We start from the raw sequence: 16,675 nt of genomic DNA, 5'->3' as shown, positions 1-16,675 counted from the left end.
ATTTTATTTGTTATTATTTTCGGCTGATTTACATTGTCGAGTTCCATGGTTTAATATAGTGGCTATGAAAGAAAAGGGAAGAATAAGTGGAAACATTTACTCAAGATACTTTTCGTTGCTATATCCTTCACCAATTAAATCCTACAATTTTACGAAGTTCGAAGAAATTGTATTTACGATGCTATTAACATAATTTTAAATCTTACAAACATTTTTTGTGTCTCTGATACATGTAATGGAGTTCTATTTATGTCTTTTAATAACATATTATTGTTCATATATAACATATTATTAATTCGATAAAACAAGCTAGAAGATTAGACAAGTAACCTCTTTAACAAATCTATATTTTCATTTCAGATATATCTTCCAAAGCCCACGATGTGTCCGGAAGAAGTCTACAGGATGATGTGCTCATGCTGGCGGAGGGACGAGACCTCGAGACCGACGTTCAAAGACATTTATACGTTCCTGAAAAACGTAATCGCGGACTATCGACCTGGTGCATAAACGATCCCACTAAACTGTGATACAAGAAAACGGACAATGAATCTCCTCTTGCCGACTAAAAACTCCTGACGTCGGGACTCGACGGAAGTGTACAATCGTTAGTTTTAGTGCATGCTGTGGAGAACGAGCCGCGCCGAATTTTGAGATTTTCTCGATCGTAAAGAGATGATCGAAGGAGAAATTTTCGCGATGCACTTCTATCTTTGAAGCGAAGCAAGGCGAAGCCTTGAAAAGGGTTCTTCTGTTCTCGATCTCTATCTCTGACTATCGATCGGGCAAAACTAAAAACTTAAAAAGATATAAAAATACGAAAAAAAAAAGATGACGACTTCGCTAGAATCTCGGCGAATTTTTGCCCGGTCGCCCGACGAACACGTCGCCTCGATATTTTCTAGTCAGCTCGGTCCTTCAATTCCTATGAAAGTGCTATATATCGTGTACAGTATTCTGAACACTGAAGACGCGTATACCGCGATGCTAAGCACCGATAAGTCTATCCACTTGTACATACGAGACTAGATACTGACGCTAGGTAAACGCTGGGAATTTTCGCGACTGCTGGTGCCTTCGAAAAACATTCAATCGTGTTCCTTCACTTTCCTCGAATGGAGAAACTATGCTATACACGAATTAATTACACCGATCTTAATATATTGTGTACAGGAATTACATTTTTTAAGTTTTGAATATTCTTAAGGATCTTCGACAGAAGTGGCATCGTTTGCTTGTTTTCATTTAACCCCAGTATAGACAGCTGAGTAAATTATACAACGATCAATCGGTAAATCTATTATTTACCTGGCGTACACAGTGTATTAATAATTTATACGAACAATAGACGCGGTAGAGCATAAATTTTCCAAGATCACGTTTACATAACGATCCTATATAAATCTCTGATCCTAATCATCGCATTATATCGCGTTATAGAAATTCTACTATTTCTCGAAGCGACACGACGCGCCCACCAGCAACGCAAACCTCCCGACTTATACTTGTACATTCGAAAGCCCGTCGTACGTAGCAAAGTACTTATATCGTTCCATTGTATTCCTTTCCGTTCGAAAGAAAGACCTCACATCTTTAACGGGCGTAGATTCGAAAAAAACAAACCCGACTAAACTCTGTTCTTCGCGAGAAACCTAAACGCATAATCATCACGCTCCTTCCTTTGATTTACCATTTAAGGGCAGAGAGGAGAGACAACGAGAGAAAACAAGGCATAAACGATCGCTGTAACGCTGCCAGAGGAATCGATCAAGCGATTCTGAGCTCTTCGTCGCCTCGAATTCCGAGAACCGCGAACAGAACGTTTGAACGCCACCAATGCTACCAACCTGTTTGATGGTAACGATAATGTCAATAACACATCGTTGCAGAACGTTGACTATCACAGGAAAATTGTTGGTAAAGTGCCAAACGGAGTGAAGCGTTCAAACGTTCCCCTCTGCACGCACCTTTCTGTAATTCTTAAGATGGATTCAAGTATACGTTGAAATGATTAACAATAAAGTACTGAGTGTTCCTTTCTGACTGTGACTGCGTTTTCTTTTTCTTTTCTTTTTACTTTCTATCTTTACGTTTTCTATGTCGCTTTTTTAATTGTGGTGGATAAAATAGAGGCTGAATGCTTTCGGAAAACGGTTCAACTATCTCAATATTAAGTAAATAGTAGAAACTTGCGCGTCTCGAAATCTCACGTAAAACCCAGTTTGGTAAATTAGATAAGTTCCAACATTGTTTTTTGATAAGATTCTAAGGTGGTCTCGGTGAATAACGCGTTCAATAATCTTCAAAGTTTATTGACTCTCAAACGCCTTAGTTCGCCAAAGCTTTCCAAGGAAACGATTTTTCCTTGAATTTAAACGACACCGTGAAGTCAATGAAATTTACTTACAAAATATGCGGTTCGCGTTAAGAATAACGTGTTCCTGGAAATATTCCCTATACCTGGAATAATATCACGAAACAACACGGATAAAGATACGTATTATTCGGTATTTTTTCTTCTAGCTTTTTATCTGGAGAGAAATATTTGTCTTCCATAAAAGGAATAAGATAACTACGTGTAAATTTCTTCATAAAATTCGCAAAGGTGAAATTATCGTTATTACGTGGTATAGTGACGATATAATTTCAATGTCACTGACAAAAAGAATATTATCGAATGCTCATAAAAGCCTCGATAAACGGATGTGTACTTCCATGAAAAGTCACTTAAGACGTCCAGATCGAATCATCGAGAATAACTTGAGTCATTTAAACGGGTATCTGAACACGAAACATTCTCTCGCCAGTGGCAAAGTGGTGTCCTTTAAGTAAAGTTTCGACCACCAACGGCTACTACAGTCTCGATATCTAAAAAGGTTGCCGGAACAATCGTCGCTCGGCCAGGTATGACCAAAGTTTTCGAATCTTCGAGGTGGTTCCATTAAACGAAGGGGATCGGTCATAAATCATCGGTAAACCTTTTATCGACACAATTCGGATAACATTGCTCTGCGTCGACAGGAGGCTCATTAATCTTCTCCCGACGAAGTGCATGGATCAGACTCGATCATAACCGACCCGCTCCGGAAAATTAACGACAATTTTATGGGAGCTGGTAAAAACTTTGAGACATGCTTCTAGTGACGCATTAGCGTTTTTAATCTTTCCGATGAAAATTTGTATACGGTGAGGTACGCTATAACGTAATAACGAGCAATTTTTATGACTAAGATCAAAATGCTATAACGTGCAAGGACGCTACAACGAAGAGGAAGAAAGATTAGCCGTTCTGCCGATTTTTTCACTAAACCTTCGTTACAATGGTAAAAAGTAAACGATGCGAAATTATTTATTTAAATTATATTTTTCCACTGCTTAAATCGTTGTACTAGCTGTAACCATGTGGCCCTAAGATGAATTATTCCTAATAACGTATGCTTATGCTTACATCTACTCATAAATGTATGTTACAACGAATACATGCTATAACAAGCGTGGTTCGAGAATCAATACCGCTCGTCCTAACATACTTTATCGCACCTACATACATATATAAGATTTTATATATTCGGAGAAAATAAAAAATAGAAATCAAGAAACATAGGGAAGACGAAAATCTGTGGTCTTATGTATTCTAGAATTGATACAAAAATCTCAACAAACAAAATCTTCAGAAAATAACCACTTTACATAATAAAAATCTACATTTACAATATCTACATTTGCAAAACGAAGGCTTGAAACAAATAGAAATTAAAAACCTGCGGTTACATGGATGCCAAAGATCGATACGAAGATCTCAGTTTGTTATCTTTAACATTTATCTTAACGAGAAAGAAAGGTAGGAAGAAATTACTCGTTATCTATAGCAAAATCTAAAAAATAGTATATAAATCTAAAAACACATACTCTCCAAGAGTTATCTTTAATGTCGTAGAAAAAAATCTTCGATACTTCTCCTCTCTGTGGTAGGCAAAAATGAATAAAATGAAAACATTCGATATTGCACGGATGTCACAGATTAAACATTAATCCAGTCGTCAACATGCCTAACAAGCTGTACGTGCGTCAATTGTTTACTCGCGAGGGGAAGTACGAAAGCGCGCTTCTCTCCGGAATTCACCGTGACTGATCGATCGAATTGCTTCAAGACAGAACTAACAACGTGTTCGTACATTGGTCTCGGAGAGATAATGAAATGCACGACGACGAAATGGGCGGGCGGCCGCCTGTGTTCGAGTGTATACGTGTCGCGTAACGTTGGTCGCTTACGTTTATATAATGCTCGACCCGGGAAAGTGAGACCATTGAATCGTCGACTGTCAAAGAGGCACGCGTTCCTCGACACATCATCAACGACAACATGAAGCTCTGCCCGTCTGTTTTTCTCGTCGCCCTTGTGGCCACCCTTCTGCTCTTCATCGGTAAGGAAACAGAAATCTAACGATCAAATCGATTAACTTAACGCTAGAACTACCAGATTCGTCAAAAGAATAGTATTCAGATTTTTCGCTTTTGTAATTACTGAGGTAAAAATATGACTGTGTATATTTATTACCTTTATTATATAATTATATTTATACCTATTTATTTCTATTGTACTACTTTAATTATTATTATCCATGCGTGTATATTTATACACAATATAATTATATATATATATATATATATATATATATATATATATATATATATATATATCTGTTATTTATTTTTATATAGTTATATCTGCTTATTTATTTCCATTATACCATGTTAAATAAATATATTTACATTACTCACAACACAGGTTGATAGTTATAATGTTAACCAATATTTTGGTGATGGATTCGAATAAGTAAAGTATCGCATGGTTTTATAAATCCAACAAATCTTTGCAATGTACATATTAAAAAGAAAAAGTTTCTTATATCAACGCCTTAAAGATGGTAACAATTCTACAAAAGTGAATGACCTTAAGATCAACGAAGAGACTCGACTTTATAAAGAATTTTCACTCGCTTCGTCACGCAGATATTCTTTTGTAAATGGTAGGAGATATCAAGGTAATTCGCTTCTCAGACTAGCCACTTTAATTCAACGCTATAATCTAAACACTTGGAAGATAATAGAAGCAATCTGTTCTTATATTGAATATAAGTATCTGAATAATTGTGAATTTTATCAAATTATTCACTCGTAGTACCTTCGATCTTTTTCGTTCGATGTTTAACTGTGACTTTACATTGTGGCGGCATGCAAGACCCATAAATAGCTACAAACTTCCCTTTGATGGGACGAAGAACGAGTGGCTTTCTTTACCGCGACACAGCAACGTCCTGGTAAATTGAAATATTCGCCCCAGCGAGCCCGCCTCAACCCTTCCATCGTTTTACTCGCTTCACTGACCTCATGTTCCATCGAAACTCTTCTGTCGATCGTACAAAATTTCGTCGCACGATGTCCAACCAATTACTTAAAGATCCTCAACGATGATAGGCTGATAATACTAATGTTCTATTTCCAGAGTATACAACCGCAAACAGCATATGCCCTGAAGAGAATTGCCTTGAATCGACGAAATGTATCGATTGGGTAGTTGGTAGTACGTGTCCACGATCAAGTGACACGTGTTGCAGCGTCGGTAAGTGTATTATTTGATCTAGTATGGTTTTTAAATGGAGGAGTTGAGGAACTTTCTGAAAAAAGTGTCTTTAAATCTAGTTATTTTATTTTAAATCTGTTATTTCGTTCACGTCACATGTACTTCATAATACAATATACTAAATAAAGCAAAATTTATTCGAGTTTCCTGATAAATGTTTTCGATGAGCCTGTTTTCTAGCTCAATAGCTGAATTATTTTATGAAGATCTTCTTCATTATACAAATATAGAAAGAACAAGGTTCTTTAACGGCAATTATAACTATCGGTCGAAACTTAGCTGATATTAGCAAACTAGAATTAATACTTTTAACCCATTCAAAATTCCAGTTACTATTTCGTCTTATGGGTCCGTTTTCCAGGAATCTCTTCAATTAGACTTGAATTATTATTATATAGTCGATTATCTAGAATTTTCGTAGCTAAAAGCAATAACTATATGAGAAACAAGAATATTCATTTTCTCGGTTGGTTACTAATAAGCAGTTCGTGAAAGGAGTTTGACGTTAGGTTAGTTTGAAGCGTAATTTACGTATTTCCATCGTTTGCACGAGTTCTTTATTGATGTCCGCGAGCTGGTATGGAAACGGCACGCTTTCGTTTATTCCCGTCACGGTATAAAATACACACAGAAGACCGATGGTAATTATGAGGCAGTAACGATAACGTAACCGTGCGTTACAACTGGATATAGCAATTTCACGCTCGCCGGTACGGCACACACGCAACACCATAATTTCTACTGTGCCAAATCGAATACTCTCGAGATTCACTTTTGCGCGCCGTGAATTTCGAACGAACACGTCGACGAGTTAATTCATGCGTCACTGTGTCCGCACTTTCACGAAACATGTCGCTAGCCTACTACATCCAATCGGCTCTTTCAACTTTATTCCTCTTTAGTATTCATTCAATCTGTTCTTCTGCCCCATCTAATGTTTCCTTCAACTATTTCTTCATTCGATATTTAAAAGTGTAATTCATCGGACAATACGATACATGATTAAAAAATTTCCAATACGCATTATCGTATTGCACGTAAATTTTAAGAACACAGTGAAGAGATATAAATTTTTTGTCAATGTTTGTTGTTAATTTTCTGATTATGATGCTGCTTTATAAATAAAAAGTGGCATTTTAATACAAGTGAGGAGAAAAATATTCTGTTAAAGTTTAAAGATATAAAACAGATAATCGATTTGTAAAATATTTAGGTCGATGTACAAACACGTTTATTTAATTCTTAGATCAAACAAAAAGAAAGAAGTAGAATTTTTGTGATATACGCATCAATAAAAGACAAAAATGTGACTTTTCCCGTATGATCTCCGTCGAATTTTTCTTTCTACAACATCTTGGCAGCTATATCATATCAGAAAATTTCTTTACCACTGTCACGCATAAATATGTACGACCTCTTATATATGATTTCAACCGGTAGTTTCTAGAAACTCCTCACTGACATGTCAAAAGTAGTATCGACTCAACAAAAAAGCAATCCGTTATCAAACGATCAATTCTCCTACAATTTCTACATCCTGTTCCACTGTATGAAGGAGACAATTTCTGTTCACAGTGAAATCGGAATATAGGACTCATTGCCGGCACTTCGGAGGCGAATGCTTGGACTCCTGTAACCAGTTACTACGTCAAGCAGCGGTCGATTGTCCAGCTGACAAAGTCTGTTGCACGTTAGTTTAATCGATCAGGAGGGGAAAAACAGGCAACAACAAAAGGCCTGTCCAACGTCTGGATCGTAGTGTTAATGTAAGCGATTAGTTTCGACATCAGCTGCGGCTCGTATCTGATGCGAACGTAATATCACGCGATGCGACGCATCTGTTCCGTAGAACGGTAGAAAACCGACTTAATTGGTTTTACAATTACAACGGTAAATGCGTGGCGTGTGGGCTAAGCCCGTATAACGAATGAAAAATGGCGTACTCCGCGTGATAATTGCGAATACGCGGCCTGTCGCACAGATGTGGTACTCGTCCGCGTGAAATTAGTGCAAATGTGAAAACGTTGGCTTCTCCATACGTCGTGAATGTTCGCGGTGACTCGATGCATTCGTTTCAACGCCGAGAGGAGACTATAACATGTAAAACGCTACATGATCACGAGGAGGAAAAGTATTTATAATAAAATATTCGTGTCTGACAGACAATGTGGATTTTACTCTTTTACTCTAGAAACTTTTCACCTATTATCGCCAGTCAATGGTTACTATTTGTCACTGTTTGTGTAAGAGATTTTTATAATTAGATCATTAAGGATATGACAAGGACGTAGGGTGTGCTTTTTATGCTACGTAGGATAAGGCATTGGGGCAATGAACGTTTATCGCGTTATTGATCGTATTTTTCTGATAAAGTAGCAGACAATAATATAATATCCTTGACCGATATTTCCGGTTGTGAAGTTATTATCTGTGATCAATGTCTACATTTCACGAAGAAAATGAATCATTGTTGAGAGTATGGAACAATCACTCGGGTAGGACTCTTTTTATCTTTTCCTACTAATTAATTCGCCTTTAACATCTTATTTACGAGGTCGGAAATTATCGATAAATTGGAAAGCATTGTTTAATGTCACGAAGCGAAAGAAAAAAGATTATAAAATATGAAAACTTAAATAATATTAAACTTGAAAGATAGCACATGAAATAAACAAGTTTCAAAAAACCAACAGATATTAATATATTTCCACAAAATGATTATCATACATCGTATCGTTGCACAATAATCGCGTCGATATAAATCCAACGCGAGGGACAGCGAGGTACTGAAAAGAAACAGGAAGGACGCGCAAGAGAGTAAAGAGAAGCAGGAAGAAATAAGAAATTGATAGGAGGGGTACGCGTAGCTGCAGGCAATGCAGGCAGGACATTTGATGGTGCAGAAACGCACGCACAGGAGATTTAGAGTCGTGTTGGTCAGCCCTCGAGGTGCTACTCGGAGAATCGTGTGCAGAAGAGAAAGAAAAGACGCCAGAGGCTTCTTCTATCGTTGGCCATCTTTGTTCGCGAGATAAGAAACCATGGAACGGTGACGCCTTCGTTAATGCGAATTAACGTTATAAAGTGTTGGCGTCTAAAACGAAAGATCATTTGAATGCTAAGATGTATTCTTCATCTACGATCGAAAAAGAGATGAAGAAGCAAGAAAGAAGAGGTACCTTGCCCGAGGCGAAGCATGAGGAACATGTGACACTAAATATAGAAACACGCCACGGACGAGATCGAGGAATTCTCCGGGAGGTAACGAGAGAAATATCCTCGTTTCGATAAAATAGAATTAAATGACAGATAGTAAAGAAATTGCGAGGAAGAAACGGATTAGTACATCGATGATCTACTATGTTAGAAGTGGTGCATTTTCTAAGAAGAGTGCATTTCATTCATCCGGAGGGGGAAATGTGTACCATATTATCGTGATGGTAGCAATGCTTGAGTTGGTAATAGGTAGATGGCGAGTTTTCATGTAAAAATTCTAAGGTATAAAAACGTATAGAATACACATAATATTTATTTCGGATTACTATAAAAGAATAGGAAATTTGAACTTACTATCATTTTAAATGTTCTATAAGAAACAATGCTTTAGGAACAAATCCTGATTTCTACATTACATGACTCCAGCAAAATCTAAATCAGAGAACAATGATCGCTTACGACAAACTTTTCACATTCGCTCGAAACGACTTCATCCTCGATCCAATATCATCTACGAAACACCAATTCCTCGAACTCCATAAATCCTCTCCCAAATTTTCCCATAACTAATCCCGGATCTCCAAATCACCAGACCCAAAATACATCCTCATAATGCGTTCCCTCCCACGAACCGCAAAATGACGCGAAGAAGTTGGAATTATCAAGACGAACGCGAAAAGACGAAGGTAAGTAGAGAAACGGGAAGAGAGACGAGACGAGGACGAGGACGAGGACGACGAAGAGGAAGATGATGAAGAAGAAGTACACCTTGCCCGGAGCGCTGCAGGCAGATGCCAGTACGTTGGTACGTGTACTTACATATACACACGTAAGAGCCGTTTCGGTTAGCCCGGGGGCGAAGGCGCGGAATCATGCAGCGTAGAAGAAGAAGGAGGCCCCCGCCTCGCCCCCCGGCCCCCCTGCGTTGTGTGGAAGATGCCTCCGAGGGTAGACGCGGAGGTGTACCCCACCACGAAGTACAGCGGAGCAACGGTCGTTCCGCTGCGGGCACGGAAACGAGAGGAGATAGCGGCGAGCTTCGTGCGTCCTCTTCACCCCCGCCTCCGCCTGGCGGCTCTCCGCGGGCAGAAAGGGTGAAGGGCGGAGGGCACCGTCGAGGTGGAGGGATTCACGGTGCCCTCCGGACATTCAACGAGACAATACGCTCCGTGAAGCCTGCGGCGACTTCACGGCGGACCACGGCTCTTCTTCTCCTGCTTCCCTTCTTCGTCCTCTTCCGTCTTCCCCTCTGCCTGTCGTCCTCGTTCCTCTGCCCTTTCTCGTATCGCGCTTTCAGTCCCTGCTACGCTATACCTCCTACCAATAGTATCGCGGCTCGTGTTTCATCGTTTTAACCGCGTACGTTCGCGGTCTCCTCACACTATAGAGAAATCTGATTCTTTTTATTACGGAAACAGATTCCGAGTCTTGATCCACCTTTTTTTTTTAGAAATTATTAAAAGATTCTGCAACAGTGAATAAGTTATAGAGGTAGATCGTTGATAATGGTGTGAGTTTGTATGGATTTTGACAATTTTGATGATTTTGTTAATTATATTCTTTTGTATCTAAATTTCTCTATAATTATGACAAAACACAAGGCTCATTGCGTATACTGACAGAAATCTAAATATACGAAAAAGGTAATCTAGAAGAAATGCTCTGCGTTCCATCTAGTTTAACCCTTAACCAGTGTGACGCGGATCATATGATATACTCTCTTCCACACGTTTACCATTGTTACTGTCACATTGGAAATCCTACGTTTGGTATCCTTAAATTACGAGTTCGGCTTTCCAGTTGTTAGTCAAACTTCTGATTAACTTTTTACTCATCGCTTATTTATCAACGATCTGACCACACCAATTCAGAGTAGAGAAGTTCCATAAAGGATGGAGGAAATGTAGTTCGCGAAAGATGGATAAGGGACAGCGAGCTCGTCATTTTACAAGAGATGGTAACGAGGATTACGATTAGGAGAGCGCGGAAAGTTTGTCCCTGTTTCTGCAGGGCGAAGAAACTACCGGAGCTGCTGCATTTCGTCTTTCGATGTAATAAAGTGCAGCACGGCCTCCAGTCGGGGTAGCTTCTCGTTCGTTCCGCCGCTCTATATTTGTCTTTCCTTCTTTTCCCTGGCCCTTTCCCTCGGCCTTTCTCGCCCTCCACCTTTTCGTTCGCCTTGTATGCTCGCTTGGAGGGAGTAACGATGCCCTGGGGCGCGCCTCCGCGGCGCGGCTCCGCGGTAACGATAAGCAACGAAATGAAATATTAATGAAGTACCTGAACGCGCGACCATTTTTCGCGGGCGTCTCACAACCGACGCCTCGGGTGTCGAAGAAAAAGTCGTCTGGCTCGAGGGGTGGGTTCACGAGGATCATCGTCGTCGTCGTTGCTTGAAATAGAAAAAACGGCGAATGGTTGGGAGAAAGAAATGAGAGAAACCGCTGACGAAAGCGTGTTTCGTTTCTAGATAAAAGTAATTGATGACTCGGTCAGATTTTATTCGGCGATCCTTCAGAAGGTGAAGAAGCGGGTAACTCCGTGTTTCTTGTTGCAAGTTTCTTTCCTTGACATTCATGTACTATGAAGATTTATTGCAGAAGCACTTAGAGAAACTATTCATTAACATAACATACATACGTAATGAGCTGACTGCCGATTTTTATGGATTCATGAAAAAGAGGGTTTAAAAATGCAGAGGATGAAAATGTACCGTAGTTTATAATATCTAACAAAACAGTTACCCGCGTAGGCCCAATTTTTTAAATTATACACATGAAAACTACGAATTACAAACTATGAATATACTTGAAAATACTCGAACGACACCAAATATTTTATTATCCCGTGGAGTACATGGGTATTTCATAACTCGGGAACTCGTTTCAATAATAGATAGGAGACACGAAAATACCGTTAATTTCCTCTGAACAACTATCTATCTGAACATAAAAATATTATTACACATCGCTAGATTGCAGCTTAAATAAATTGAACAGCATTAAGATAAAAACGACAAAAAAGGGAACAATTTAATACGACCTTTTTCCTCGATGATTTCTTACCTGGATGCAATTATCCATCTACATGGACATGGCTAACATGGATTCGTCAAGGAGAACGCGGATCGCTTGTGAAAGGGTTAATCTATCGCGATATATCATTCGAGCACCTGGCTGGTCGTCGCGTCGCGCTGTGCAACGTCAATCAGTGACACGCCGATCGATGTTTTTTTGCACGCGAAGCGTTCGCTCAATAATAATTAACGACCGACAGTCGTATTTCCAATTTAAAAAATCTCACTACCGCCCGTGAACTGTCATTTGCATCGATCGCGCCTTTAAACGTGCTTCGAAACATGTTCGACTAAAGTTTCTCTTTGGAAGAGACAGGTACGCGTATGTAAGCGGTGAGAAAGGAAGAGAGGAAGGATAACGACGACACGAGAAAAACAGCTGATAAACGAAACTTTCGACACCCCGAATGAGGCATGCACGTCCAGGTAACCAGGAACAGGATACGCGATAACCCGGGATCTCGACGCGAACAGCCAGCTAATTCGCCGAAGCCGCGTTTTCGCGAACAATGCATGAAAATAACCCATTGCACACTTTTACCACGGTGGTTCATGTCAGCGTGGTTGCATTTGCGATGAATGCGAGATACCCCGGGCAATTCCCTAATTGCAGTGAGAGGCAAACGAAGCGGGAAAGAGAGAACGAGATGACCGCGGCGCTGAAGGGAAAGAGAAGGTGAGATCTAGAGAAGGACGATATGGAAAAGGTGAAAGAGAGAGAGAATGTTATCCGCTGTTCTCAGCGATGCTTCGAGCGCTCCAGAATACACCAGAATTCTCTCTCTGTCTCTCCGCGAAGCTTCGCGGAGCATGCCACTCTACATTCACCTTCCTACTCCCTTTCTGTCTCTGTCTCTGTTTCTATAACCAGCAATCCTATCCTCTTCGTCCCTCTATCTCTCCCTTTCTGCGACGTGTGCAAGAGCTTCGAAGCGCTCGAACGCCCCCGCGAGCCAACACGGGCCAGCGCCTTCTTCGTGTATCACCGTCTCGCTCGATCTTCACGATCTTCACGAGTCGCCCCGGGACCCGACTGCCTATAAGCAGACTTCACGGACGGAAGAAAAGGGAACGGGCTGCTTTACCAACGTTTCCTCGGCTGCCTTCCACCGCCGATTCTCCGCTGTTACTGTTTCTCTTCTCATCGTTCTCCTCGTCCTCGTCTTCGTTTTCTACGTCATTGCTTCTATTTCTTTCGATCTTTCGTCTTAATCGTGATAAAACGGTCACGTGGTTGTAGCTTGGTACGAAAAGTATCGTTCCGCAACGATCGCGATACGGTCTTTGGATAAAGATTAATTCTACGTATTCGTTGGTCTCTCGAAGGAAATTTATCGAATCATATTATCATATTCAATTTCCGTCGGTTTCTAAAACAAGCGCAAAATCAGCCACGGAATAACGATTTTAACCGTGCTATACGCTTCAATGTGCACATCGATGGTATTATTGAATTTTCCATTCGAATTGTTTTTAATAACCCGGTATTTGAATGAGGCAAAATTATCCTTGTGCGGTCTTCTGTAAGAGCAATGAAAAAACATTTCAAACCACCGACCAGTACCTATTTATTCAAATTCATAAAACGTGATATACTTTGCGTATATTTGTAAAAAATAAAAATGTAAGTAGGGAATAAAACGTAAAAATACAATGAAAAATAAAACTAAATACAAATCTGTTTTCGTCTATCCAGCCTGTTTTTGTTCCCCGCTCTTCTTTTCTATCCTGAACACGATCGTTTTATCAGAGAGTAACGATCTGGAAATAAACGATAACCCAATTAATCACGCTATTTCGTTTGTTGACATCGATTCCGCCCGCACGATTGCTCGGATAATACGATCGGATCGGTGACCACAATCGCGATATCAAATCGTCGAACCAAATCATTGGAAACTATCATTGGCGCACGAATCGGTTGGATGTCGGGTCGATGAAGCTACACGGTGAGATGGCTACCTGCAACGAACGTAATTACCGCTCGGTTCCAGCGGAGGTGAGGTCGAGGCGAGCAGAAAAGCCAAAGGGGCGAAAAGTTGGCGGAGTACCGTGACGCATTTTCGTTTAACAAACCGATAAAAGTTTTCTGCTTATTTGATAATCTCGCAGGCTACTTTTATCATAACCGAACCTTTTACCATAGACTGTGAGCTGGTCGTTGCGCGTCGCGAGGAAACGCCAAACTTTGACGCCTAGCCGAGTAAATCTTGTTTGCCACGTAGGGAAAAGCGTACAGGACGATAAATACGCGAGCGGAGCAAAGCACGTGAGTTTAAAAGCACGGCGTGGCCCGCCGGTGATGGTTAATGGAGTGGTTATGGGAGAATTATTAGACGAGTGTGTGAGATTAATTGCGGTTAAGCCTCCTCGTTAAACTCACCGAACAGATTGAATTATAGCCGTCGGTGACGATAAAATAAACCCGCGTTATTACACTGTAATTTTCTTCGCCCGTGGATAGGTTGTTTCCTTTGTCGAAATATGCTTCTCGTTCTCTTTATCCCAGAACGAGAGGACGAAGCTTTCGTTTCGCCCGACGCATTGTGCCTCTATATCTGGCGCATTAATCAGAGTTCCCGTTATCAGCTGTCGTTACGAACGAAAACGATCCGACCGCAACGATCGAGCCCGGTAGAGAAATTGAAAAGCGAATGGGAAACGTAGAGGAGAGAAAAGACGAGATGCTCGACAACTTTCAAACTTTCTGACCTCGAACAAACTTCTGCCTTTCTCCCGGCAACTTTAACCCTTAAAGCTGGGCGAACAACGGGGCCAGAGTGACGTCCCGCGTGTAACTTCAAGTTCGAACGCGAATTATTGGAAATTCGATCGTACACGAGCGTCGACTTTAACACGCCCTCGTCGGTCGATAACGAACATGGCGGAAATTATTGAAATTCACGGGGTCATTAGTCTGATGCGGTCCACTCGCATGAGAATAACAATGTGCCGGCGTGATTCTGCGCCACCGATCACATTTATATTCATTTTATAATGGCTGCAAAATTATTAATGCGACGCACGAGGTAGAACAAAAAACATATCGTAAATACGTAAATTATACGGCCATCCTGCCTACCGTAATAATATAATTATACGGTGCCTTCCGTCGATGCGCGAACTGCCTTTCGATACGAATTTTATACCGATTCCACGCGGCCATCGAGATCGTGACGATTCTTCACGCAATCCACAACCTCCATCCTGACGCCGGGAGGATAAAACGGAACCAGAGATGATCTTCGATCGACGATCAAAACGATCATGCGGTCCCAGTTTTATACGTGCATATATCGCAAGATGATTCTCTTCTAACATAATAGCACGATCACGATCGTTCTGACAAGTTGTTATCATTCCGACATGGCGTGTCTGGAAACATATGTGGCTTCTGGCTTCCACTAATCTGCCTCCGTTGCATCGTATGCCGAGTAACCTTTAACTTCCACGATATATTACGTATGCATCCCTTCCCCAAGTATTAGGAAACTTTGAGTTCGAAAAACGAATTAAGAACGAGTATTCCACTTCATGAAACGATTATATGATTCATGATTACTCCATTTTTCTTTACCTTTATTTGTTCGCAACCATTAATTTGCATCCGATTAATTGGATTTATCGTTTCCTTGATATTATAAATCAAATGTCACATTTTATACAAGTGATTTTTAACAAAAACTGTCCTAATACTTACGAACGATAAGATACTATACGTATACTTGTGTTACGAAAAGGCCAGTCACCTGAACGCGCTAACTCATCCCAACCATAGTAACTCATCTTTACAAAGAAGGACCGAAACGAAACGCCGTAAACCTCTCGCACGTGCGTATATATCATCCTCGATCTTATCGTACGTCGAGTTCGAAACCTCGCTGTATACGCCACATGCAACCGGTGTCTCCAAGACACGGATCCCTCTGCTAGGACTTTAGAAACCATGAATTGCACGATTTTCACCGCAATAGCGAATCATACAGGAATTCGTGATAGGTTTCGTGAGGACGTATAGCAGAGAAAGAGAGAATGAAAGAGAGCCTAAAGGCGGTTAATAAACGTTATTGGCGGGGTCCTGGTCGCGCTAGGTGGGAGTAAGGCCCAGAGCACATCCCACGGCCATCTATGGGAGCCGCCTGCCTTTTCTCAGGGAGCGTTCGATGACTTACGTAAGTCTTACGAACGCGGGACGAAGATGGAAACGATGGCCAAACGAGGATAACTGGCTGACGACGAAGAAAGAAAGTAAAGGGGGGTGAAAGAGAGAAAAAGGGGCATCGCGAGGCAGACTCGAAGAGAAGGAGCCCGGGGGCTGTCTGGAATCTTCTCAAAATGATTCACAGCCTCCGGTAATTTACATTCGCTTGCGTGGGTGATCGTCGGAGGCTCGGTATCCGGGGATCGAGGGGGGGTAGTAGGTGGGTGGCAGGAGGGGGTGGTCGGGGGCCGCCGGCCATACTCCTCTCTTTGCCGACTGCCATCGAAAAGGTTAAACATACACCCACAAGAGGTCACGTAACCAGCCAAGAGAAAGACCGAGTTTGCCAGCTACCTTCCTTCCTTTCCCTTCGACCACGGTGGCATACATACGTGCGAGCACCGTGCACGCTCGACACCGGTGCACATCGCGAAGACCAAAATAGAAAATCAGGAGGAAGGGTGAATACTTCGATGGATACTGTATTTTGAATCTGTAGCCTCGATGAGGATTAATTTCTTTTTTTCGTATAAGTGTG

The 16,675-nt window shown here is 41.0% G+C and overlaps 2 protein-coding genes across 4 annotated transcripts in view; both read left to right on the top strand.

Moving 5' to 3' along the window:
• Window positions 1-2,049, top strand: part of LOC117204331 (discoidin domain-containing receptor 2-like) — a 140,525-nt gene extending 138,476 nt beyond the window's left edge. For all 3 annotated transcript variants that reach the window (XM_033441610.1, XM_033441609.1, XM_033441611.1), the window contains one exon: window positions 361-2,049. In XM_033441610.1, the coding sequence (XP_033297501.1) occupies window positions 361-510 (150 nt within the window). In that variant the 3' untranslated portion in view covers window positions 511-2,049. The remainder of the gene's footprint in view (window positions 1-360) is intronic.
• Window positions 2,050-4,256: 2,207 nt separating this feature from the next.
• On the top strand, window positions 4,257-7,810 carry LOC117204448. Its single transcript, XM_033441853.1, has 3 exons — window positions 4,257-4,424; window positions 5,507-5,623; window positions 7,220-7,810. The coding sequence occupies exons 1-3, from the start codon at window positions 4,364-4,366 to the stop codon at window positions 7,342-7,344; spliced, it is 303 nt and encodes a 100-aa protein (XP_033297744.1). The 5' UTR covers window positions 4,257-4,363; the 3' UTR covers window positions 7,345-7,810.
• The last annotated feature ends 8,865 nt before the right edge of the window (window positions 7,811-16,675 follow it).

Source organism: Bombus bifarius, unplaced genomic scaffold (assembly GCF_011952205.1).
Source record: "Bombus bifarius isolate JDL3187 unplaced genomic scaffold, Bbif_JDL3187 scf7180000007978, whole genome shotgun sequence".
NCBI lineage: Eukaryota > Metazoa > Arthropoda > Insecta > Hymenoptera > Apidae > Bombus > Bombus bifarius.
Note: the sequence above shows the minus strand (reverse complement) of the source record. Positions and strands in the feature narration are given on the sequence as shown.